Source organism: Topomyia yanbarensis, chromosome 3 (genome assembly GCF_030247195.1).
Source record: "Topomyia yanbarensis strain Yona2022 chromosome 3, ASM3024719v1, whole genome shotgun sequence".
In the NCBI taxonomy this organism is placed as follows: domain Eukaryota; kingdom Metazoa; phylum Arthropoda; class Insecta; order Diptera; family Culicidae; genus Topomyia; species Topomyia yanbarensis.
Genome location: NC_080672.1, coordinates 397,100,977 through 397,127,945, shown reverse-complemented (window position 1 = coordinate 397,127,945; position 26,969 = coordinate 397,100,977). Strand labels below are relative to the sequence as shown.

At 42.6% G+C, this 26,969-nt stretch overlaps 1 protein-coding gene across 2 annotated transcripts in view; it reads left to right on the top strand.

The window, feature by feature from the left end:
• The first annotated feature begins 3,951 nt into the window (after positions 1-3,951).
• The window catches only part of LOC131689230 (syndecan), a 114,346-nt gene continuing 91,328 nt past the window's right edge, over positions 3,952-26,969 (top strand). Inside the window, exon 1 of one of the 2 annotated variants that reach the window (XM_058974178.1) lies at positions 3,952-4,800. In XM_058974178.1, coding sequence (XP_058830161.1) covers positions 4,711-4,800 — 90 coding nt within the window. In that variant the 5' untranslated portion in view covers positions 3,952-4,710. The remainder of the gene's footprint in view (positions 4,801-26,969) is intronic. The other variant, XM_058974179.1, reaches the window with a different exon arrangement.

The window sequence follows — 26,969 nt, the reverse complement described above, 5'->3', positions numbered from 1 at the left end:
AATGAGAACAATTAATTAATTTGATTTCATTAAATTAATTAATGAGACTAAAAGTAAGTCAATGAATATTACAATAAAACATATGGTCGGTGTTAAGTCAGACCAGACTAAGTGACACTGTATTGATTTCGAGAAAAACGAGTTTAAAGCTTGAATCGCAGCAATCTTTACATTATAATTTGAAATTTATTTTTGCTATAATTCTTGCTTATTGTAACATATTTCAAATCAGCTAAAAGTCGAATATAGCTGAAGAAATTCTTTATCCAGTGCTATGATTATCTCATTTTTTAAGGTTTTGTGACTTAGTCCGGTCTGACCTAACACCGACCATACATTTTTCGTGCTGATATAACTGCTGCAAATTGATAAATAGCTACTGATTCTTCTCACGAACTGCCAATTCTCAACCCCTAATATATGAATTAACAGTCATCATTTCACTCAGGCAAGACCATGCGTATTCCCCACGCACATTAAATGCCCCATGGATTAGTTTGCCAGTTGGTCAAATAAACACTAAACAAGCAAAGAAATTAGTTTGATCAGTCCAAAGAAATGTCAGCTCGATTAGCATCAACAGGCGGATACGTGTTCCCTTACAATGCCATCAAATTAAGGAACATTTAAAATTACTTTTGAAAAAATATATGCAATTCTGAATATACTAAAAAACCCTCTTAATTATTTGCAATATAATAAGATCAGGGAAATTAGTAGCATAACCAAGATAGTTAATTTTCAAGGATAGCACTGTTGATGGATCACCTTATAAAATAGGTGATAAGGGACGTGGAAGAAAATAGCTGACCACCACCACTGATATAAAATGGACTCATTTTCAAGAAAAGCAGATTTAAAATGTGAAAACTTTTTTTTTCAATTATAGGGGCCCCTTAGTTCAGTTGTGCCCAGGGGCCCGAGTGGTCTTAAGACGGCCCTGCTCGCAAGGCAACACAAGTTTTATCATAGAAATTTGCTAAAAAACAACTGAAATAGTGAGTTTTCCTTGATTTTGAGTTCCTTTGCAGATATAGTGGGCCAAATGTACCTAAAGTTGCATGTTCCAAAAGTAATCAATGGGTTTTGCATCTATAGGAACCAGAATTAGCAATTGCGCCACTATTGCTACATGCGGAGCAAGCGGTTTTAAATGCAAAAATTGGTTCAAAACCAATTATAATATTTTGTCTTTCAAATAAGAATCGAAAGCTTTCATTTTACATATAATCATCACCGTAGATCTTTCCATTTTTTAATGCGTTTAAATTTAAGCACAATGCGTAAATATTAAAAAAATACTGTGAATAGCAAACTTATAACAAGTATTTAAGTACACATGATCTAAATGTAACGAATTGTTTATTGAGAAAATAGAAGAAAAAAAAATTCGGTTGAATAATTTTCTGGGTTTTGGTACTTTCTGCGGAACAGTTTACTGGGTTATGGTTCTTTCTGGGTGAAAGTTTTCTGGGCTTTGTACTATCTGGGAATCAGTTTTCTGGGAATAAGTACTTTCTGGAATATGTGTTGCTGGGTAAAAAACTTCGGTATTTTTTCTTCTGGGGAACGGTTATCAGGGGAATGTTATACAATCAGTAGTTTTGTCCGCGTTCGTAGGTAACGAGACTTCGACTCAATTCGCATCGACGCCCATAATATCGTGCACGACGACTGGAAGCATGTCTTACATCGTAATATTAGTTCTGCTCATTTTGCACAACAAATATCCGTATCGCAACCTTCAAGCGCTAGAACAATAAATTTGAAAGCACATCGCTTGGCTTCAATCACTTTTACGAGAGATGTCTCTCTAGTTATTCTACCATTAAATTTTTACCTTTCCAGCCATATGACATGATGATTAGAGTGGGACACTCTGCTTCGAGTAACTTTTTGTGTCGCATTTAGCTCCCAGAACAACTCTGCAAATTTTAAGCTCGATTGGTAAAACTATATTTTCGCGCCCGCGGTTTAAAGTTTATTTGGGATTTTGTATGGGGAAATCATCTTTTGCAAAATAATTCTTCCAAGAGTCGCCCGTTACCTCCTAAAAATATTCAGATGTCTGATTTTTATAGGAAATTTATCAGGGAAACAAAGTCTAGAAGACTGCGGAACGATCTGAAGATCTTGGAAAAAGTTATTAAGAAAAAATCGATTGATGCCCTGAAGATTGACGAAAATTTCACTTTTCATAGCATCACTAACTGCTGGCGGTCAAATTATATACAAATTTTTTAACTTTCTCTTTTTATGTACAAAAGGAGCTTCAATTTATCCTTTAAAAGTCTTGTGAAGTGGCCAAACAGTACAGATAATTGATTTAGACACATTAAGAGAAGATCAAAACAAAATTGCATATGATTGGACAACCAACAGCAGTGGTGTTAGAAAAAATTAATATTTTATCCATCGTCAGAACATCAATCAGTTTCTACTTAATAACTTTTTTCTCAAGCGTCAGATCGCTTTGTGGCCTTCGAGACATTGTTTCTCTGTTAAATTTCCCATAAAAGCCACATAACGATTCATTTTCAGGAAGCAATGGGCGACTCCTGGAGGAATTATTTTGTGAAAGTTAATTTTCCCATACAAAATCCCATGTAAACTTTAAACGGTGGGAGCAAAAATATAGTTTCACTGATCGAGCTAAGAATTTACACTGTTGTTCTAGGACCTAAATGGAACCTAAAAAGTTGCTCGGAGCAGGAATCTAATTTTTGTCCCACCCTAATGATCATTTTTTTTTTTTTTGGAAAACCATGCTGAAGCTTTATCTGCCCAGTTCGTTTCGTTTCACAGAATCGTACGCTTCCTTGAAATCCACCAACGGATGCAGTTATACCACTATACCACCACGCCGCTTGGTAGCATAAGTTTATGTGGTAAACATAACATGGTTGCTATTGACTAATCCATGTGCAGTTGTGTTAGTGCGAGATTGAGGTTAAACAGGATGGAATTTTTGCCAAATGAGGTTAAATCAGATGGCGAATTGTAAAAATCACGTTATATGTATGTTGTCTATACACATTGCAACTGTGTTGGTCTCTAGACGTCAAATAAGTCAATACAGCAACGACAGCAACGGAAAATAAAATAAACAAAGAAGCTGGAAAACTAATGTCACCTCTGTTTCTCTCAGAGATGACTGGACCGATTTGCACAAACTTAGTCTCAAATGAAAGGTACAACCTTCCCATCGGCTGCTATTGATTTTTTTTTTTATTGATTTGGCTTCCGGTTCTAGAGTTACGGGTGGAAGAGTGCGACCACGTAGCAAATTCCGCTATAAACTGAAATGAAAAATTCTCAAAGGGGGGAGTAAGGGAAAATTTCAAAATCGAATTTGCATTTTTGATACCAAATGACTCTAAAATGCATAAAACGTTGAAAAAAAAATTTTTGTCGAGAATTTACTTTTTTGGACTTTGGCACATTTTTGCCTTTCTCATATAGAAAGGTCATTCCAAAAACCGCCAACCTATTTTTTTTTTTGACTTATATAGGCTTAGGTAGTATTTAATATACGTTTCCATCATTGTATTGAGCATGACCAGCCATGGAATGGTAGGTTGGACAAATGAGAAAGGCACAATTGCGCCACTAGGTGGATTAAAACAAGTTTTTATTGCAATTTTTCCAGCATTTCTAATTCATTAACATTGTTTTTCGTTGTAATGTAACAATAAAAATTGTTGTCATTCTGCTGTGCAATTACAAACTTCAATAAATAATTAATACAAATCAGTATTCGGAATTGTTATAATTAATGTTCCCACCTTTATATGTCAACATGGTGCATATTAGCACCCAAAATCGACGCCTCTGCCGTTCATGTCAGCGCTCGGAAAGCTCGCATCGGTACTACCGTGCGCATTTCACCATTCGCCATACCGTCGAGTGAGAGAGCACCCAGAGAGCGAGAGTTTCGGAAGACATTTTGAAAGCGCAAGTCGCAAGAATTTCTTGTGTGGTGATTTTCATTGATCATCATAGAAGAGTGCAGAGCGTGCGACGGAGGAGTGTTGTGCGAACAAGTTAGTGCCCTTTCGATCGAAAAGAAATCTAACCAATAGTTGTGTATCGTCCCGAGTGATCATTTCCGCCAGCATTCGATCGTTGACCGTCCGAATGTGGCCCGGAAAGGTGTAATTAGTGCTTTGCGAGTGGCCAAAAGTCCGTGTGCGAACCGTCGTTCGTTTGTTCCGAGCGTGAAAATTGTGAAAGATTTACGTTCCTCTCTCTCACTCACTCACTCTGCCACAGTCTTGCCTCGCATATACTCACTTGATTCCCTCCGCTTTAGCTGCCTACCAGCCCGCCCCCGCGGCCGCTTTTATTTCGTTCCGATCCATTCGTGGTGTCGCCTGTACTGAAAAGTGTGTGTACGATGTGTGTGTAGTGGTGCTGCCGATCAGGGCACGGGAAGGAAAATAATACATCGGAGCTGGAATCCGACCAGCAGTATCAGCAAAAAAAAATTGAAGGCAAAAATTCTTCGAGGGATACTGAGGAATTTGTAGTGAATTGTATTCCTAGTGTGTTTAGTGTGGGGCAGATCGCAAATAAAACGATTTCCCAGCCAGCTAGAGTGAGAGACGGAAAGAAGTGAGCAGCGCCGGAAGTTGCCCTAGTAAGAACAGCGAAAAGATCCGGACCAGAAAACAGGAAACACGGTGGAGGTGCAGTGGAAGGAGTAACAGGATGTATCTGAAAAGAATCTACATATCGACGACACTGTTGGCATGTTTTATGCTGACAGCGCCATGGTCCGCTTTGGCCCAGGATGAACAGGTACCTATCATTGATTGAAAATGTTTGACATTTTTTTTTATTTGGAGAAACTTTTCTACACACATCAAGGTGATCGAGAAAAGCCGTCGAGTAGAGACAGAGGAAGAAAAGAGCTAAAGGAATCAAGAATTACCGAGAAGGACAGGGGAGAGACGGAAAGTTATGAGCCGAAATTTTTTTTATCAATGTTGCCAGTTTTATGAGTTTATGGCTTGAATCTTTTGTGCATTTTTTTCGGTGCCTGAGGGTTGTTTCTGTTGCTAACGATGTCACGCCTCTCCGGTTTACCAGGGGGAGTGTGACATCATTAGTATGTTTATTATCGGCTCCGTCGAGCCCCAAAAGGAGCCGAGCCCGTATACTGTGCATTCTTCGCTGATAGATTATTATTTGCGGAAGGATGGGCTTGCCATTTTCAAGCGAAATGTTTACGTTTTTTTGCCAATAGGATTGCGTGCTATGGAGATGTGCGCAGCGTATTGGGAGTTGCGTTGAAGTGGATCTTCGATTCAGTGGAGCTGGCAATAGGCGATTTGTCGGATTGACGTAGTTATTATGCTGATCAATTAACGAAGCGTCGCTGATGTTTGTTTTGAGTGATGATATTTTTGAGACATACAGTGATGACCCGTTTTTGTCAACATCATTATGTATTTGGCGTTGAAGAGTCCACTACAAATAGTAGAAATGCTGCAATAATCAATAAGGATGCACAAAGTAACGAGCGACGTTTGAAGTCGAATTATTGGCCCAAAGTGACGGTGCTAGTTACTGACGAGATGAATTCGAAACACAAAAATCAAACGTTATTTAAGTTAGGTATTGTGTCCTTAATGCGCAATTTGGTTTAATCTAATTCTTCATATTCGGGAATAAATACTGCAAGGAGAGATTCAGACCACTAACTGGTTGCGGTCTGCGTTGGCTTAAATCTGTCGACGGTGTACAACACTCGTTGAGCAAGAAAGCTGAGGGTCAACATCGAACTGCTACAAGACGATCGTGTTACCGAAGAATACACGAAACAGCTAGAAATAGCGCTACCAAGGCAAGAGCAGCTAGGTGCGGCAAGTCTTAAGGATGACTAGAGCAATATATGAATCAACGGAGCTAGCGCTCCCGTGAAGGCTATGTGCCACAGTCCATCTTGTGCAGAGGCGCCAATGGAAACCTTTTCCCGATCTAGTATGAGGTACTTGATAGATGCAAGAATTATTACACGAACATCTAGATCAGGAAGCAGTAGACGACAAAAGTAGTGCAAGAATCTGCCTAGGAACAGGGCATTAGATAGAGTATTCCACTGAATAATTTTGCTAATCTGGGAGAGGATTTTACCATAAGGATGGATGGAGGAATTAGTATGTTCTGTGATGTGCAATTCGCTCCCAATACTGGTGTACGCACTGCTCAAGTACAACCGACTACAAGCACACGCCCCTATTGTAATGACAACATACAAGACACCGAGCAAACATCGAGTTTTGAGCTGAATCGTAGCCGAAAAGAGCTGCTGCGATGATTTACAATAATTAGGTCAAACCTTAACCTCGAGAATCCTTAATCTTGTCAACATCCGGCTAATGAAGAAACGACCAGAGTTTATTTGCGACCATTGTCAGCGATAGTACCATATCGGTTATGATTGTGTTAGAAATAATTTGCGAAACGTCTCATGGAACTGCCAGGAATTCGAAGAAAGTGAAGCAAATGGTGCTGGTTCGTCTGAACTGCTAGAGGAGTTAAAACAGCTCGAAGCAAAGATTCTGCATCGGAAGCAACTGGAGATACAGCACGAGTTCCCTGAAATGCGCCAGCAACTGGACCTGGAAAAATAAACAATAGAGTTAAAATATGCAAATGGAAAGGAAACAACGCGCGAAAGAAGAGGGCCACCAGAAGAAACTCGACGAGATGCGGACGGAAATGCACAGTAGAATGTAGGAAGTCGATGTTCAATATGTGTATAAGGATGGCTCAATAGAGAAGAAGCAACAGAAGGCGACGTCGAAAAGTATACAACCAGGAAAACAAAGCCCGAGAAGAAAAATTCAGGAAGAGGAAAGCCTGGAGAATAAAATGTTTTCTGGTCCCTCGGAAGTCCCGAGGAGGGATAGCAGTAGTAAGAAAAATGAAGAATCCGAAAGAGTTTCGGAGTCTGAGAGTAAAAATAGTTCCGAAGAAAGATCTTCGGAGGAGGAAAATGAAAGTGGCAATGCAGAAAAGAGTTCTGAAGTTGAAAAAAATAGTGCCGACGAGGAGGAACATAATTCTGAAGTGGATGGAATTGTCGAAACCAAGGACGAGTGTTCCGATGAAGAGGAGTACTGAAGAGAGTCTCGATATAGAAGCGGAGTGATGCAAAGACAACAAGGAAGCCATAATCAGGAACTTACAAAGGCCCAGTTATTGTCACACCAGTTCTAGTAAGTTGGGGAATGGCGTAAGCAGTTATGGGACGTCGACGAAAGCGTGTGGATTTTCTAATTTCGAAAACAGCGCGGCTTCAAAAATACCTGAGAGAAGAGGCACTGGGAGTTGTCAGAAGACGACTTCTGTTACACAAAGCGGTTCGGAAGATCATCGCAACTTCTCAACAAGCTGCTAAAATGGTCCGAAATTCGACACAACCGAAAGCAGACCGCTTATCGAGCTTCATTAACTTTGGGGGGACAGTACAACAATTAACCGATCATCTCGAAGCTCATTTAGTGAACCCGACGCTAATACAAGGGCTGACATAGAAGCTACAGGAAGGAACTCGGCTGGAGTGGGATGGGATATCGAAGAAAGAGCAAAATTGTAACGCTGTGTACTCTATCAAACTTTCTGTCAAATATTACACGTTCATAGCGTAGCGCAGGATAAAATTCAAGGTCCATCGGCCAAAAATGAGCCGCGCCGGATTTGTGAATCGACCATAGAATAAGAACTGTGAAGCGTTTCGTCAATTACGTCTAGCCGACCGTTGGAATGCGGTCCGGGGGTTGCAGCTTTGGCAGGTGTGGCTGAACGAATACGGAAACGGTCGGTGCAAACTAGACTTCCGCTGTAATGTCGACTCTTTTAAAGAGCGATACTACCCGTTTCTCCATTTAGTAGTACATGTTATCGGTGCGAACTGCAACATGCCCGTCGTCCAATCGAGACCACCCGTCGTCATCCGCATGATGTCTGTAATGCTGTACAATAGAAATTGCTCCTTGGACACGACCGCGTTCTTGAATGAAGAATTTGAGGATAGGATCGTTCTGAAATGGGTCTGCTGTGGAAGGAGGATGACCCAAGCTTTCCCGACAGCTTCCTTATGGCGATGAAATGGTTACAGTATTTAGAAAGGAGCCTGATGGGATGATTGCCGAGGATTTAGGGAAGGGATGCGAACATAAAGCTACGTCTGCAGAATTGCATGCATTTGACAGTAGAAAGGTTTGGTACGTGTCTTTGAACATCGTGTACTATGCGAGAAAGAAGCATTGTTTAGTTTAGGACGCCAAAGCCGAACCGTGTTAACCGCGGTAGCGGCAGTGATCTGTAGATACCATTAACGAGTTATCGGATTCGGTACGGATATGAAGGAAATGTACAATCAGCTAAGGATCCGCGAGGCTGACAAGCGCGCACTGAGATTCTTGCTCCGGAATATTTCCGAAGCGATCTTAGAAGTCTACGTGATGGACAAAGCGACCTTCGGCTTTGCCAGCTCGCCATGCTCCGCACAGTCCGTGAAAAAACGTGGACGCGAAGGAGTTTGCTAGGCAGTTACCGGAAGCAGCGGAAAAAACGTAAAGAAACCCTTACATCAACGACTACTTCAAAAGCGCAGATACTGTCGATATAGCAGTAGGGCGAGCGAAAGAAGTTCGCTTCATTTATTCCAAAGGCGGATTCGAAAAGCGAAACTAGGTGAGGAGTTCCTTCAGATCATAGGGAAGCAGCAAAGACTAGTGCGTACATTTCAATGAGGACCTTGTCCTCATCCGGGCCTTGAGAGAGCACTAGATATTGTTTGGAACCCCGTCTTCGACGAGTTCTCGTTTTCCATCGAACTGAGGGACGATCTTGCGCCGTACATGGCAGGCAAGCGGCTGCCAACGAAGAGAATCGTGATGCGCTGCGTCATGAGTTTCTTCGTTCCGCTAGGATTACTATCTATTTTCACCTTTTACTGTAATCTTTTAATCCGGGTACTTTGGCGCAGCGGATGTGATTGGGACTAACAAATAGCTGGAGAGGGTGCTGACCAAAAAAAATCAGTTGATTGCAAGGCTCCCAGAGGCTGAAAATGTACGCATTCCTATCGGCACTACTTGCGCGGCGGGCGTAACTTGGACTTCAGTAGCGTTCAACTTCAAATCTTTCTTCGATGCCTGCAAAGGCGCATGCGGGTCTGCAACGTATTGAGACGGTTGACAGTTTGCGCTAGTGATTACAAGATCGACGATCGCAGCACCGAAGTATCTGTCGATTTCTCGTTTGGAGCGGCAAGCCGCAGTTTTGTGAGCAAGGCTTGCAAGTTCCGTCATTGAAATATTGTCCATTGAGATAAATCAGCTGTATTATTGGACTGATACGAAAACTGTGCTATCGTAGCTTAATTCGGACCACCGACGGTACAAGCAATTCATTGCCCGGATCGGAGAAATTCTCAATCTTATAAAGCTGAGTGAGTGGCGATGGGTTCCGACTAAGCTCAACATAGCGGACTAAGGGCCGATTTCTTCACCCTCGCTTAATTTTTAAACCAGGTTCACTATTACAATTAAACCTGGCTTAAGCAGGTTTAAATGTAAAAGTGGGTGAAGAAATCGGCCCTAAGTGTAATAAAAGGCTCTATGTGTCGCCATACAAAACGTGGTATCAGCGAGATAAATATAGCTATCTATACAGCATGAGTCCATTCCTGGGAGAACTGAATGTGCTCAGAACGGAAGAAAGAGCCGCTCGAGGATAATCGTCATTTGAACGTAAATTTCCGATCATTTGCCGAAAAGGCACCCGGTAACCGATTAACTGCTCGAGTCTTACAATCAACAAATAGCACATATCAACGGACTCTGCAATACGATGAAACTTTAATCCACCCAACGCACTGCACATGGGCGAGGGCTTGCGAGAGACTGGTACGTTCTCTCAAGACAATGTTCACGTTGATCGACGATGGAAGAGCGTTCAACGATGTGGTACTGCTAACTGTACTCACAGAAGCTGAGGATCTCATCAATTGGCGTCCTCTGATGTACAGGTGGCTGGAGCCAGAAGTGGAAGAAGCACTGACCCCCGTTGGCGGACAATGTGGCATACGGATACATTTTCATTATCGAGTGGTGCTCTGGTGCACAAAGCAGACGAATCCGTAAGGGAGAGCTGGGTTCATGGTATTGTCCTCAAAGTCTACAGCAGAGTGGACAGTAGATTCAGGCAAGCCATGGTGAAGATGTCGAGAAGTGAGCAATAAACACGTTCACATACAAATACTTGAGCCCTTCGAGATCATCCACGCAACCTACACCCACGATCTCGCCAACATAACACCCCGGTGATAAGGTGATAAGGTCTCAGTATTCACAAACTTACAAACGTGATCTCAAGCGTCAAGTTACAAATTTCTGCGCTAGCGCCATCATGAATCGTGCACGTCCGGAAGTCGTTATCCTCGGCACTAACAGTACCGATTGCATCAATTAAAAATACAAAAAATAAGGAAAATGAAGAAAAAATAACTTATATCCACTAGATAACACGTTCCATCTGAATCGTACACCGAAAACTAAATATCAGAATGGCGACGTGACCAGGAACTCCAGTGATATGAACCAAAATTAAGTATCAGATTCACGGTTCGCGCGCGATCATCCAAGAACGGTTATAAAATAGAATTCATACACAAAAAAGCTACGTACACGTTAGCACACGCGACATACCTACGCATACGCGATCGAACGCATTAACGCATAAACGCTCGAGCCCTTCGCGCGATGATACACGCGATCGCGAAGTCCCTACGCCCGCACACACCTGAACTGTACAATGAATATCACATTCAGAATCACGGCCCACTTCAATTGGCCTAAAGCAGTGCCCACTAAGGCACCATTGCCTGTCTCGTCTGCAATTGTAGTGTGTGATTCTGAAGGGAAGACCTTCCGAGAACCTAGCTCTATAGCTCCAGTAAGAGAACTCTCGAAAAAAAATTCCTTGCTCTGTTGCTTTTGTTTCCAGTGTTTGAGTCGTAGGCTGGGGATGCGTTGGGGTTACCTGAGGCCAGGAGGAGCCGTCGACCGGACTGGATGATCGTTGCGCGATATTTCTTGGGCTTGGTTTTTGTCTGCCGGACCGCAGGTTGTAGTTAATGTTGTTGCGGCACGGCTGTCGTACGCTAAAGCTTCCGATTGGATGTCATTCGGGAGAGACCGGTTTTCTGGTTGGTGTATTGGTGTTGGTTTCGGTGTGTGTTATTTGGGGTAGTTTTGCCTAGGGGTTCGATGGCTCCTTTGTGGTGATTTTCGAGCTGCGTGGTGGTTTCTTCATGTTTTTTTGCTATATTTTTTCTTAATGGAGAACAATTTAGGTTAAAAATTGTTTTCTCCATTCTGGGGGGGAAGGGGAGGAGTTGCTTCTCTAATCTTCCGGTCATCACATCGCATGCTTTGGTATTGTTAGTATGAATAACAAACATGAAGATGTGACACAAGGCGCCAACAGCGCACTAAAATCCTGTCAATCCTATTTTTCGTTGGATTGTCTGCTCTAAATATATCACCAGGGGACCATTCATAAATGATGTTGGATATTGACAATAGGGGAAGAGCGTCACGTAACGAGATAAAAACTAAAAATGAATTTTAGACGTATCAGCGGATCAGGGATAAAAAAAACGAACAACATTGCTTATGAATGGCCCCCACACAAAGAATATTCCATAACGAATATCACGTAACATCGGTGACAGAGCATTGGGATCAAGGCCAAGTCCCCCCTGGGTCGTGCAAAACTGAGAAGCAACATCAATTTAGGCACAGATAGCAGACGTCCATTTATTTTCATTTTGTTTTGTTTTGTCTTTTCATTTGTTTCTCCTGCTATGATGTCTAAATCGATCGAGCGTGACGACCAAGGAAACCGAAAGCCAGTGGCCCAAACAGACCAGGAACAGGAGGGAGGACTACGAACAAGAGAACGGACAACAGAGGAGAAATCGTTTACCTATTTATTATAACTACGATACTAATCACAATTATTTTGCTTTTCTTGTTTCGTTTCAGCAAACCAAAATCTAAACGGACTAGCACATACGAACAGTTAGGCTTTGTAGGTTCTCATCTTGACAGAGTCTAGATGGGCGGATGAACGTCTGCCAGAGGGTGGGCTGAGAAATGACAATGACACTGTACGAGATTGCGCTGGGCCTGTGGCCTTCGACTGGCATGGTCCATTCTCATTGATTCGGAAGTCTTCTTGGCTGGTTGGTAGATATGTGCTCCTACTTGCAAGTTGATCAATTCGCTTGGGTGGGGGACATGTAGATCCTACTAGTTGTCGACTCTTTTGATCGTGAGAATGAGGCTAGTTCAGGAAAGGAGTGCAGGACTGGCACCTAAGAGATAGTTAATTATTCAGGATTTGTTCTTATGATTATTAAACTCGATCAAGCACACCGGCTCTCAGAAATGATAAGCAACCCTTTCGGTGTGGTCTGTTCGAGTCGAACCAGGCGGACATTCGTTTCGAGCAAACTTCATGTGGAGAAATATTGCTTACGCCTTTATTGGCAGAGATTCTTTTAACGAAATCCTAAAATACCTTCACTGGTATAGCTACTCAGGATAATAATAATAGAAAAATTAAGGGTTTGCCTGGTCCATAATGTAATGAATATGAATATTGGCTAAAACAGGGATAATCGAGTTATGTTATAAGATAGAGAAGAAACAGCACAGTTGAAGGAAAAGTATTCGCGAGTAAGGACTAATACTGCTAGTATGTTTACCGTTTCAATTAATAGTCGATTGATCTGCTTCGGACCTAGGAGACAAAAAGGAGATTAGGAAGAGACAGAAGCAGATTCAATGCGAAATTTGCCAATAAGACGTTGACCCCAAGGCGATGGTAGGATGATTTTCCATAGGATGACAGACTAGATGACACGACGTTACACGCTCTGAACTTGCGCCAAATAGTTTGTATTCGATTGATCCGCTTCTGACCTAGGGGACCCATGAGGAGATCAGGAAGAAAATAGAAGCGGAATCAATGCGAAGTTTTAATTGCATCACTGACGACTTAGCACGCGTTGTTAGGAGCAGGATACATTGGACCAGACAAAATAGAGAACTTGACGTTACACACTTCGAGACAAACAGGCGCAAAATTTAGTCCTCCTCCCGAGGACCGGTGTTTATTTGGCGGACAGTCGCTAATCCTTCCGATTTTGCAAATTTTGTCTCGCGGGACGGACCGAGATCCCTCAAGCTATAAGCTGCAGTCCTATCAGCCCGTTAAAAAAAAAAAAAAAAAAAAAAAATTGTTTTCTCCATTAAGAATAAAATTGTTTCAAACCATCCTTGCGCGTGAAGAGAACGAAACCTATAACTATATTAGTTGTGGAATTTGTGTTTCGACTTCGTCTCAACAGAATCCGACACTAACTTAGTGACAAGACTAAGCTAGTGTCGGATTGACGCTAGCTCCAAAAAACGGAGTCACAATTTGTGTTCCTGAGTAAACCCCTAGTCAAACGTGATGTCCCGTAAGAAAAGGAGCTCATTTTAAGCTGGTGAGAACTAATGAAATCTAAACATTTGATTTGACTTAGAAAGCCTATGAAAGATGCACAAAGGGATCATCCATAAATGACGTAGTATTTTTTCAGTGATTTTTAACACCCCCTCCCCCATCGTACCATTTTCTCACAAAGCTCTAAATACCCCCCCGGTAATTACGTATCTTGACGGTAACCCTCCCCCCCCCCCCTTGTACCCGCAAAAAATATAAAACGATGTTAGTTAGATGAAACTGGTAAGGTTGTCGTGACATCAGGTCAACCCCTATTCCCCTTTAAAAAAGCTACGTAGCATGACATGATCCCCTACCCCCTGTCGTTACACATCATCACAAAATACAAAACGCCCCCCTCCCAAATATAATGCTACGTCATTTATGGATGATCCCTAAGTTATATTTCTCCTTAGTGGAGAACAATTTTGGTAGAAAATAATTTTTCTTCATTCTTGCGGGACATCACGCTTGACTAGGGGTTTGCTGAGCCGAGAACACAAATTGGGTTCCCGTTTTTTGGAGCTAGCGTCAATTCGGCGCTAGCTGTGACTAAGTTAGTGTCGGATTTTGATGAGACGACTAGGACTAGGGCTGATGAGTCTTCTAGGTTTTTTCGTTGTGTGTTGTGGTTTGATGGTAATAAGCATTCTGGTGGCGATCACGCTCCCGTTTGCAGCATCTATTGTGCGTTCGTCGTTGACTCTGCTGGGCGGACTTCTGCATGTATCCATTTGATACTGTTCCCGGGTCTTCCGATATTGTCATGGCTTGGCCAGCTGTGGTTTGACTTTCTGTTTAGTGAGCTGCTGTCGATTCCGCCAGAGAGGTTTTCCCTTAGAAATTGCCTTATCATCCAGAAGTTGTTCTTTCAGTTTGGCAACGGTGACGTTTCTTTGGTCTTTGGTTCTTTTTTGGAGTAAGGCCTTAAGCTGGGCGATCTCATCAGGAAGCGTTCTCCCAGCGTTTCGGCGTATGTCCGGGTGGGAGCTATGGGACTGACTACAGCTTGTGCTTCGGGTAAGGTTATCAATCTGTCCATTTTGATTCTAACAATTTCTTTCTCCTTTTCGAACGCAAGACAGTGCCGATCCCTGGCGAAGTTGCTCCCCTGGCAATTGACGCATTTCTCGGTTCTTTGCTCGGATATTCTCAGTATATATCGTGTTCCCGACCGAAGTTCAGTGAAGTCTCTTGCTGTTTGCATTTTTTGCTATCATGTCCACATCTGCCGCTCCGGTAGCACTGCATCGGTGAGAGTTAGTACTTCTTCACCGCGAATCATATCATTCCCATGTATACAAATTCCGGCAGATGGCAACAGGAGAATGTCAGCACCAAGAGTGGAGTGTTCGTCGGAAGATCCTTGACCTGCTTGATTATGCGGTGGATCTCTGTCACGCCCTGGTCGTTTAGGCCTTCTCGTATTATCTCGATATTTACGTTCTTGGTGTCGATATCAAACACTAACCCATGGATTTTGCTGAGGTGTAAGTGGTCGGCGATTTCTACCCGAACTAAGGTAAATATTTTATAAGTACCTGGCCACCAAGGAATCGCTGATAACGAAGTGGACAACGAATAAGCTAGGCGTGGTTCATGGAACATGTTTGTTGGATCAGACCCATTTCGAAGCAGATCTAACTCCTCTTACCGTTCAGGCCAGAGCCTTGTTGTCTCTTGCTGTATGCAGAAGCCGTCTCCACTCCACTCGGTCCATTGCTGCTTGTCGCCAGCCTCGCAGTCTTCGAAGGGTCCGCAGGTGGTCCTCTATCTCGTGGTCGATCTACTGTGCTCGCTGTGCGCCCCGTCCTCTTGTTCCTGTAGTATCGCCCTCGAGAACCATCTTCACCAGGTCGTCGTCCGACATTCTTACGACGTGTCCAGCCCACCGCAAACGTCCTATTTTTGCGGTATGCGCGATGGATGGTTCTTTCAGCAACTGATGCAACTCATGGTTTATTCGCCTGCGCCACGGTCCATCTTCCATCTGCACGCCACCATAGATGGTACGCAACACTTTTCGTTCGAAAACTCCAAGGGTGCGTTGGTCCTCCACGAGCATAGTCCAGGTCTCGTGGCCGCAGAGGACCACTGATCTAATCAGCGTCTTGTAGATAATCAACTTCGTGCGGTGGCGAGTCCGATTTCCCGCCAAGATCCGTCTCTGAATTTCTCTGCTGGTATCGTTGTCGGCGTTACCAGTTAGCCCAAATACACGAGTTCGTCGACCTTCTCCATTTCGTCACCGTCAATCCGAACTCGGGATAGGAGGTCCACATTGTCGTCTCTAGAACCTCTTCCTCTCATTTATTTTGTTTTCAAAACATTGATGGCAAGTCCAATCCTGCTAGCTTCAGCTTTCAGTCTGATGTACGTTTCCGACATCGCTCCAAAGTTCCGTGCCAGTATGTCAATGGCGTCGGCGAAGCCAAGAAGCTGGACAGACTTCCTGAAGATCGTCCTACTCGTATCTATCTCCGCTCTCCTTATTACACCTTCTAACGCAACGTTGAACAGCAGGTACGATAGACCATCACCTTGCCGTAACCCTCTTCGAGATTCAAAGGGACTCGAAAGTGTCACTGATACTCGAACAACGCACATCACCCGATCCATCGTCGCTTTGACTAATCGTGTTAGCTTATCCGGAAAACCATACTCGTGTATTATCTGCCATAGCTGATCTCGATCGATTGTGTCATATGCCGATTTGAAATCGATGAACAAATGATGTGTGGCAACGTTGTATTCGCGGCACTTCTGCAGAACCTGCCGAATCGCGAATATTTGGTTCGTGGTGGGGCGGGAACCGATGAATCCCGCTTGGTAGTGTCCCACGAACTCCCTTGCAGATGGTGACAAACGACGGCAAAGAATTTGGGAGAGGAACTTATAGGCGGCGCTAAGTAGTGTGATCGCGATGTAGTTGCAGCAATCCAACTTGTCACCCTTTTTGTAGATTGGGCAAACGAAACTCTCCATCCACTCTTCCGGAAGAATCTCCTCCTCCCAAATTTTTGGCGATTACCCACCGCAGCGCTCTAGCCAGTGTTTCACCGCCGTATTTTAATAGCTCGCTGGGTAGTTGATCTACACCGGCAGCTTTGTTGTTTTTCAGCCGACCGATCTCCTCCTAGACTTCTTGGAGATCAGGGACCGGCAGCCTGTCGTCTTCTGCGCGTGCTCCAAGATCCGTTGCCATACCACCTTCGTCCTCTGCTGCCTAACCGTTGAGGTGCTCGTCATAGTACTGCTTCCACCTCTCAATCACCTCACACTCGTTCGTAAGAACGTTGCCGTCGAAGTCCCTGCATATATCGGCTTGCGGAATGTAGCCTTTGTGCGAACTGTTCAGCTTCTCGTAAAACTTCCGTGTGTCGTTAACGCGGTACAGCTGTTCCATGGCTTCGCGATCTCGTTCCTCCTGTTGGCGCTTCTTTCTCCGGAGGACCGAGGTTTGCCTGTTCCGTGCTTGTTTGTATCGCTTCACATTCTGTCGCGTTCGGTGCTGCATCATCCTCGTCCATGCTGCATTTTTCTCCTCTATTAACTGCTGAGATTCGTCATCGAAGCAGTCGTTTCTTCGATTCGGAATCACTGTACCTAGTGCCGCTATAGCGCTATAGCCAGCCATCTTCTTGGCTTTGTGGATATCTTTGCGAGGGAAGAAGGTACTTCGGACTACCATGCCACGGGAGGCTGCGTTGTTCAAGCATTGTTGGCCGTTGTCATTCAATACGGTGTGCAAGTTGTTTGGCCCGATTACCGGTCACCGATGACGATTGTCACGTCCCGTTGCAAACAGCCGTCGTACACCTCCTCCAGCTTCACATAGAACGCTTCCTTCTCGTCGTTGGGTTTCCTATCGTGTGGGCAGTGTACGTTGATGATGCTATAGTTGAAGAAACGGCCTTTGATCCTCAAGTTACACATTCTTGCGTTGATCGGAGTCCATCCAGTCACGGGTTGACGCGTCCTACCCAGCACTACAAAGCCGGTTCCCAACTCGTTCGTGGTGCCACAGGTCTGGTAGAAAGTAACCGCCCGATGCCCGCCTTTCCATACCTTTTGTCCTGTCAAGCAAAGTTCCTGCAGTGCTACGATTTCAAAGTTGCGTGGTTGGAGTTCATCGTAGATTATCCTGTCGAAAGCTGGAAAGCAGTCTGACCTGCAGTTCCATGTTACGAGTTTCTAATCGTAGTCCTTATTTCGTCGCGTAGGTCTCTACCGATTGCTCCGATTCGTATTTTCTTCGGCATTGTTCGTAACGGTTAGTTTGCCAGGGCGGCTTGTTGGGCCTTCCCCAACCCCCTGTCTCGTCGGAGGACCATCGTGTCAGCTCTGTTTAGAGTTCCACGCTGACACAAGGACGATACATCAGCCGCCTCTAACATGGAGAACAGACGATGTTTTGAACCGCCCCTAACATGGGGAACAGACGCTCGGATGGACTCAGCCTCCGAAAAGAGGAGCCTCTCTTCCCTGTCAGCATACGACCATGGTCCTACCGGGGTTGATTACCCGATCTTTCCTATTATTACTCTTACTCCAGCTGGCACCGCGGGGAGGTAGAAATAGGAGTTACTGGATAAGAGGTTAAGGACCACCGTGGCGAACCACCGGGTCTATATTACGCATTGCCCAGTCATTTACCAACTAGATCTACCTGTGACATTAAACTAAAAGTTTGGGCTTAGGCAAGAGACCAACTTTCAAACCACTGACGTAACGTAGTACGCCCTACACAAGTTAAGAAATTTAGTTTGCCAGATACAATGGGAGCAAAAAAACTGATGGATTTAAGAGGTAAGGACTTACATATAATCAGTGATTATTAATTATTATTAATCACATTGTCCTGCCTAGTAGCACCTGGAAAAAATGGCAAGCTGACAAATGTCGTTTCTGTAAACACGAGCTGAAGTGCTCAGAACGTGTACGCTGCCATTGTATAGCATTATTTCTTCAAAGGTAGCGATAACTCGGAAGGAACCTTCTGATGTCCAATGAGGTAAGGTCCTTCCAGAACTTGAAGGATACGACATCGACCTTTTCCGGTCAGATAACAACGTTCTAAACAAGTCAGACCAACTCGAAGGACATGGAATTCCTGTATCCGTTTTCTCAGGTAAATACAATGAATGTAGATGTCCTTCCGAAGTAGGACATACAGATGCTGCCCCCGTTGAAAACTCACCCCAATTACAGGCGTTTGCTTCCACCACCACTCGATCTACCGATCTACTGCAGGAAGAAACTTGCAGGGACATCTTAAAATCTACAATCGTGAGCGTGAGAGGGCTACGCACAAAAATTGATGAGCTGTTCGTCGCTGCTTCGGATGTTGATCATGATGCTATTGTTCTGACCGAAACGTGGCTGAATGATCAAATCAACTCGCTCCAATTATTTGGCCCAAGGTAGTCGGTATATCGTAATTATCGCGATCGTAATAGTGCAGAAAAGAAACGTGGTGGTGGTGTGCTCATTGCAGTCTCCAACCAACTCTCATCAAAAAACAAAAATGACACTCACAATATCGAACATCTCTGGGTAAACATTCGTGGCCCCTATACTAATCTCTGTGTTGGTGTTGTACAGTTAATCCCCCCGATTCCGCAAGTGATGTAGAAATTATTCAGAAGCACATAGACTCCGCACTTGACATCGCAACTTCCATTGAACCCAACACGGCACATCTACTATTTGGTGATTACAACCAACCTGGACTTCTTTGGAAGAGCACTCCTTCCGGGTATGCTTTCCCTTCTGAATCAACCTTTTCGAGGGCGAGTACTATCTCGCTGGACAGAATGCCTGTACTGAACATGCGACAAATGTTTACAGTGAATAAAAGGTGAAATCGAATCCAGGACCTCCTGTTTATAAATGAAGAAGCTTCAATGAACTGTACCGTATCACACGCACTTGAGCCTTTAGTTGCTGTAGACGCACATCATCCTACACTGCTAGCAACGCAGATTTGTCCGCAGCTGGTTCTCTATGACGAGATGGAGGATTTCAGGCAGTTCAACTTTTCGAAAACTGACTTCTCTAGACTTCATAACTCACTAAAAGCAATCGACTGGCAGACATTCTTGAATTTCGCGATCGATGTAGATGCCATATAAAAACTCACTGGTGCCAAAACAGCTTTTCAGTATACATGTGCCTGCACCCCGTCCCCGACAAAACCAGCATGGTCCAACAACCGGCTACGTAAACTGAAAAGATTGCGAGCAACTGCGCTTCGACATTACTCTGTTCGACGAAACTCGATCAGAAAGAGGGAGTTCACTATAGCCAGTAACAGCTACAAAACATATAATCGCTTTCTCTACTCAAGACACGTAGCACAAACCCAATCCAACCTAAAACGAAACCCAAAACAGTTTTGGTCCTTTGTGAATGGGAAACGTAAAGAAAATGGGCTTCCCTCCAGTTCCTCGCAAATGAAACGTCCAATATCCCCAGCGGTATCTGTAACTTGTTCGCAAAAAATTTCTCAAGCCTGTTTAAAAATTAATCGACTAGCTCAACTCAGGTGGACTGTGGCCGTCGAGATGTCCCTCGCGATGTAATCAATTTTGGAAACATTCAATTTACTGACGAAGACATTCTAGTCCTCTAAAGGGCGAACACGAAATTATCGCGACACATTCAACAGGGTATAACTTTTTTACCATTGGGTAAAAATCAACCAAATTTTGCACACTTTCTCATTGATGTGTATTGTTTACATGCTGTTCAACGAAAATGGAGGTGAACCAACGCGAGTCGAGAGAACAAATTCTTTCCAAACACCTGGAATTTCCTGACCTGTCGCACCGGCAGTTGGGAAAAATGTTGAACATTCACCATTCAACCGTCTACAGAGTGTTGAAGCGGTTCCAGGAGCGGTTGACGTTGGACCACGGCAAAGGAGCTGGAAGAAAACCGGAACCGGAGAACAAAAAGACGGAGGGAAAGGTGAAGCGGATGATTAAAGCAAATCCCAACGTCTCAAGCTGTGATTTGGCTAAAAAGATCGGCATTTCGCAGAGCTACGTCCAGAATGCAAAGAAGAGAGCTGGACTACATACATACAAGGTACAGAATTTCCCAAACCGCGATGAGCGGCAACAATCGACGGCTAAAACTCGGACACGGAAGTTCGCCTCCAAATATCTCATTTGGCAAGCCATTTGCTCTTGCAGACTGAGGAGTGAGCCTTTCGTGACAAAGGGCACGGTAAATGGCGAGATCTACAAATCTGAGTGCCACGAGAAGCGCCTTTTGCCGTTCTTGCAGCAGCACGACAAAGCTTCGCTATTTTGGCCAGATTTGGCATCATGCCACTATTCTAAAAGTGTCCTGGAGTGGTATGAGGCCAATTCTGTCCATTTTGTTCCAAAGGACATGAATCCGCCAAACTGTCCGGAGCTGCGCCCGGTGGAGCAGTGCTGGGCAATGATGAAGCGGGAACTTCGGAAGAGCAAGAAGACAGTCAAAAACGAGAAGGACATGTTAAGAAAATGAAAAAAAAAACTGAGAAACTGGTACCGGATGACACTGTAAAGACTTTGATGGAGGGCATCAAGCGAAAATGCGTTCAATTTTACACTCAAGGCTCCATCGATTAATTTTTCTTTTGATTTTTGAAGTAAATATATGTATAAAACTACCCTAAAATTTTGGTTTGATTTTAAACATTATAAGAAAATTGGCATGACATTTTCGGTGTCGCAATAATTTCGTGTTCGCCCTTTAGTACGCCCTACACAAGTTAAGAAATTTAGGGGGGGAACAAAAAATTGATAGATTTAAGAGGTAAGAACTTACATATAATCAGTGAATATTAATTATTATTAATCACATTGTCCTGCCTAGTAGCACCTGAAAAAAAAATGACAAGGTGACACTTCTCGATTCTGTAACCACGAGCTGAAGTTCTCGGAACGTGTACACTGCCATTGTGTAGCATTATTTCTTCAAACGTAGCGATAACTCGGAAGGAACCTTATGATGTCCAATGATATATGGCATACCTGCCCCAAACGGTTCATCAGCTGCCCACCGAAGCACGATGGATAATGAACTAAAATCCGACATCAGACGCTAATAAAAAAAAATCTCGGCCCTTGTTTCTAACGATGAAATTAAATAGATCAAATGTGTTGGGTGGCAGCGGGAGTTCTGTGTGATCTTCGTCGGAGTCCCAAGGGTTGCAGGTTCGAATCCTACCTCTGGGGGAATTTGTTTTTTTACATAATTGCGTACATTTACTCACCATTTCGATCTGTTCTCCTTGTTGGATATCACCAAAAAAGTATTACATTAGTTTTCTAGGAGCCGCCTGGGGTGACACGTAGGCACAACCAATTCGCTTCAAACGACGATGGATTCGGGTAATTTGTGAAAAGTATACTACCCATGATCGTATATTTGTCCCGTTTTCTATGGGGTTTTCTGTCTTTATGGGGCAGGTTTGCGATCATGGGCGGTATAGCACTTCCAAAAAAAAACAAACATATTGTAATCGTCTAGAGCGAACCGGTCGAATAGGTACGTGACGATTTGTTGGATTCCATAATTCACTCTAACCATAAAACCTCAAGCACGTGCATTTGGTTTAGGGATTCCTGGTTTTCGTGTCACTTTTTGCAAAATGGTTGCCGAAGCCCAGTGAATAAATTCTTGACTCCATCCGCTTAAATATCATAAAAAATAATAAAAACTCATTTTAGAGCCTTAATTCGATCAAAAATCGCTTGTAGCGCCATACACTAAAAATTGTCAGCGTATTTTTCAATGTGAATATACTATACACGGACAAAAGAATGAACACATACACAAACTGACGCACACACACACTAAATACTTAACTGGTTTCTAGGTCAAGTATAACACAGAACTTATCTTGTTGATGATGCCTTGGCAATCGTTGTATATTGAATGTTTGTGTATTAATCACGTTGATCCTTGTTATTGAAATCGACGAAGAAAATTTGAATTCAATCACGTTACTTCGAGAATCAATATAAAATGTGAAAAACTCGGAAGAATTTGGGGGGTTGATCTAAATATAGTTTGTGCAAGCTTATTGGTAGGGTTGTGGTACCGGTAATACCGGTACCGAAAATCCCGGGAACACCGACCCATTTTTGGTACCGTAATACCGGTACTGAACAAAAACCAGTACCGGTATTTTCGGTACCATGAAATTTTTTATGAAAAATATGTGGGCTCTATAGGGGGACCTGTCTCAAAATATCGGTCTGCAAGATGACTTTTAATTGCATTAATTTAATTACCTTCTCTAAATTAAACATTACTAGCTCCCGTTGTACTGAACGGTATGGTTAAATTCCTGCTGTATTTTGTCGAAATTAAATTTTAACGATCTTTTAATAATTTTCAAAATATTCACATCTAGCGTAAGAGACGTAAAAATTTGCTATAATTTTTTTATTAGCGACAATCTGATTGGTTTCCATTATTCACTGGGTGGCGCGAAATAAAACTATGGTCTAAGTCATGTCTTTGGTTTGCTCTTAAACCTTATTTATAGAAGAACGGACAGCGATTTAGTAGCTAACAATTTTAGACTTGGTGAACTACTCCAAATGGGGCGATTTGTAATTATTGGTGATCGGAAAATTCAGCAAAACTCCATAGTGTACAGGAAAGGAGCCTTGGTATGCAGATCTAAACCAATTTACAGAAAATCAAGAGATGAAATGCGAGCAACCTGCCATTCTCGCTTTGATTTACTGTTGTTAATAGTGTTTCTTACATTTACCATCTGTTGAAGTCGACAAAAGTCGCACCGCTTAGCAGTTATTGATTTCAAAGTGGCCTAGATTTCGAAATAAAAGAATGTGCCGCATACGAAAAATATTTTCTGCTGAAATGAGTCGTGCCATTCCGAATCAATTAAAAACAATAAACATGTTTTTTGATCAGCACAAATCAATCATCTGAGAATGAGGTCATCAGTTTGAGCATTCAATTTAACTTTGAAGCTTTTTTCGAATTTTTAAAACAAATATTCCAGTACCGGTACTTTACCGGTACTGAGGGCTTCAGTGCCGTAGTACCCGTTCTCGCCAGAAAGGGTCGGTACTGCGAACCCTACTTAGGGACCATTCATAAATTACGTAACGCAAAAAATGCCCAAAATTGACTCCCCCCTCCCCCATGTAACAAATTGTTACAAATTTAGTTATCCCCCCTCCCCTATTACGTAACAAATTCCTTGAATTTTTTTTTTCTTCGATGAAAACATGTTACGTAACGATCTAGCTTACTCCCCCTCCCCCCTATGTCACAATATGTAACAACTTCTCGAACCACCTCCCCCCCAAAAGCGTTACGTAATTTATGAATGGTCCCTTATTGGCTAAGTGATTTGAAATTCAAGCCAAAGATTCGACGAGAGCGGGTCAGTAACCCGACAATAATGCTGAGATTGATTTTTGGAATACCACCCAATCTAATGGTAAGAGGCGTCACAACTTTTATTCCATATGTAAACTCTTTTCGTTGATTTTGGGTCACTCGAAAAAATTTTTGGGTAAGAAAAATATTTAGAATAAATCGAAAGGGTATATGAACTTTTCAGACTACTAAGATTACCCTAAGGAGAAAATTTGATTAAAACCGTTTTGTACATTAAGGGTACAATACCTATAACTTTAGCGGGTCACGAATTTGCATTTCGACTTTGTCTCATCAGTAATAAAATAAGTAACAATTGTCTCATCAGTATCTGACAGACCGACTTGGCACGAGATACACGCCTAAACCCTAAACGGAACACCACTTGTATTCACAAGTAGACAGCTGGTTACAGTCGACGGTCCGCATTAAATTTTAAGCATTGAGCGCAAACTAGAAGTATTGGATAACATTCTTATTTAATATGAATCTTGTGAAGACGGATTCCGAATAAAGTTACTTTTCTACTAGGCAAATGGTCCAATGAGGTATCATATGAACCACAACAGAATAGTGGAATGTATGGTTGCTACCTATCAGGTTCTTTACGGACACAGTTAACCTCATTTTTTAGTCAGTTTTGTAGTACTGTTTACATGGATTTGAAAAAAATTTGTGGACTATTCGATTCGCTCAAAGCAAAGAATTTTTCCAAGGCCATCTACACTATCAAAAATGATCATTCGAGATTATTTGTTGATTGCGATAAAATAGTAAATAATAATAAAACTCGCCAAAATCATTTTTTGGTTCCCACAAACAAGTAATATTTTTTCTGCTGCAATGGAAATGATTTCGAATAATCTGTGGCAAACCGAACAGACACCCCGACAGCACATCTGCAATGCTTCCCTACTTTCCTTTCGTCAATCAAACTGGCAGCAGTGTCATTACACTTTCTCGCCTTGCCTATCTGCAGTAGTGTGTGTATCAGTGCGGCACCTCTGTTTTCATATTGATTTTATTAGTCCTGCTACGTCAAAATTTCGATTCCTGGGAAATCCAAAACTGTGTATGACTGCTGTCAGTGTGCACTTTGTACCAATCGTGCATACTGCATCAGCACAACCACCACTACCACAATCACCACAAACTAGCAGCCAGTTGCAGTTGCATTCTATTTCTAACTAACTCTGGCGCTTCTCCGGCCAAAGCAAAAATGTCATCCCAAGCAACGCAGAGCTCATCAATTATTCAATCAAATGTAGGTACCGATCGAAAGTTGTCGTCGTCGTTGTCGTTTCTCCTTGTCCTGAGTCTGCTGCTTCCTCCGATCATCCATCCGATCGGGTGGCTGCCTGAATTTTTATGGCCTGTGTCGGGCGGGGAGTCTGGCTTGATTTTTTTTATCAATGCCTGTCTTTCTTCCGTCGTCTATGCGACTGTCTGTGCTCCGCTTCGGCTACTGCGATTCCGATTCGACGAGTCGTTGTTGTCACCTACCTACCTACCTACCCACCTAGGAATATGATATTCAATCACATCAGGAGCTTTGTGTTTGTATGTTTATTCAGTACTTTTTTTTCCTGCTGCCGCAGTCCATTGGAACGAAGCGGACTTGAAACGAGGCGAGGAGGGTGGTCATGAGAATGACCAAGGACGGTTCGGGCAGCAGGGGGTGTAAGATATAACAATAATTAAATATACGTTTCTTGCAGAGCAGCCATAAATCGAATGTGTACGATTTGGGTGTGTTGGGTGTACGGTTCTTGTGTGTGGGTTGTTCTATGAAATGTAACTGTTTTTGTTTTGCTAATACGGAGAATTTACGACCGGGACTTGTATTACGTGCCGGAACTCCGTATTAATTAGTACACCCTCGTAGGCAAATCACATCGCGAGGGATATCGACTAGTAATGAATGATGTGTACTTGCATGGGAATGAAGCTGCATTCTGCAATTATTTTCATGTAAACTTCGCTATGACGTATATTTCTGTTTGGAAAATGTACTCTGTATCGAATCGTGCGTTATATCGAAGCATGAATAATGCTCTCAAAATTTCTTTTTATGGTACCTTATTTTGTTACAATTTGACAAAGCATAGCTAATTTAAAATTATTACTCAACTAGCAGTGTAAGGCAGCTATTCTTATGAACAAATTTTAGTAGATTCGTAGAAAAAAAAGTTTTCCATTCCAGAATTGAATATTATAAGCCAATAATTTAATACTTCTATCATGCGGTTCACCAATAATTTTAAGTTGGATAATGTATGAAAAAGTAATTTGACATTCCCCGGACTTTTACGATCTATTCCGGGTATTTCGGAATTTGCTTCCAACGACCGCTGATAAATAACCCTGTTATGCATCGTTATTGTCATCATCCAGAGGCGATGTGTGGTTCCACCGTCAACCTGTTCAATACCACAAAATCCCTCAAAATCAACGATTCTAACATCGAACGAATAGTACCAACGAAAGATGTTCGGCGGACGGGTTTTTCTGATCGCAGGAGTTGAGCAAAACAAATTTGTTGTCAAAACCCATCGGTGAATTATCAAACAAACATCTTGTGGAATACCTAATTCAAGAGAGTCCCGCAGAAAAAAAGCAAAAAAATATATTACATCCGTATAGGCAACCACTTACTTCGTATTGAAAAAGATTTCTCAACTTAAATTTCAACAACCATGTCTAAAGGCATTATTGAATACTCATAAGTCATGTTATGATTCGAATTAACCTCCAAAGTAGAATCTTATTTTTTACACCAAGAATTATTCCTTCTTCTGTATAAGATAAGTTGAAACATTTATTAACCTGTTTGAAATCATCTATTAATTCTACCAAACAGAAGAGAAATTTAAATGTTCCATATGCAATTCCAAAAAATTCGTTTTCCTCGCAAAATGTCGTAAGAAAGAGACTTTTAACATTATTGCAATAGAACGTCAAACGATTCGGAT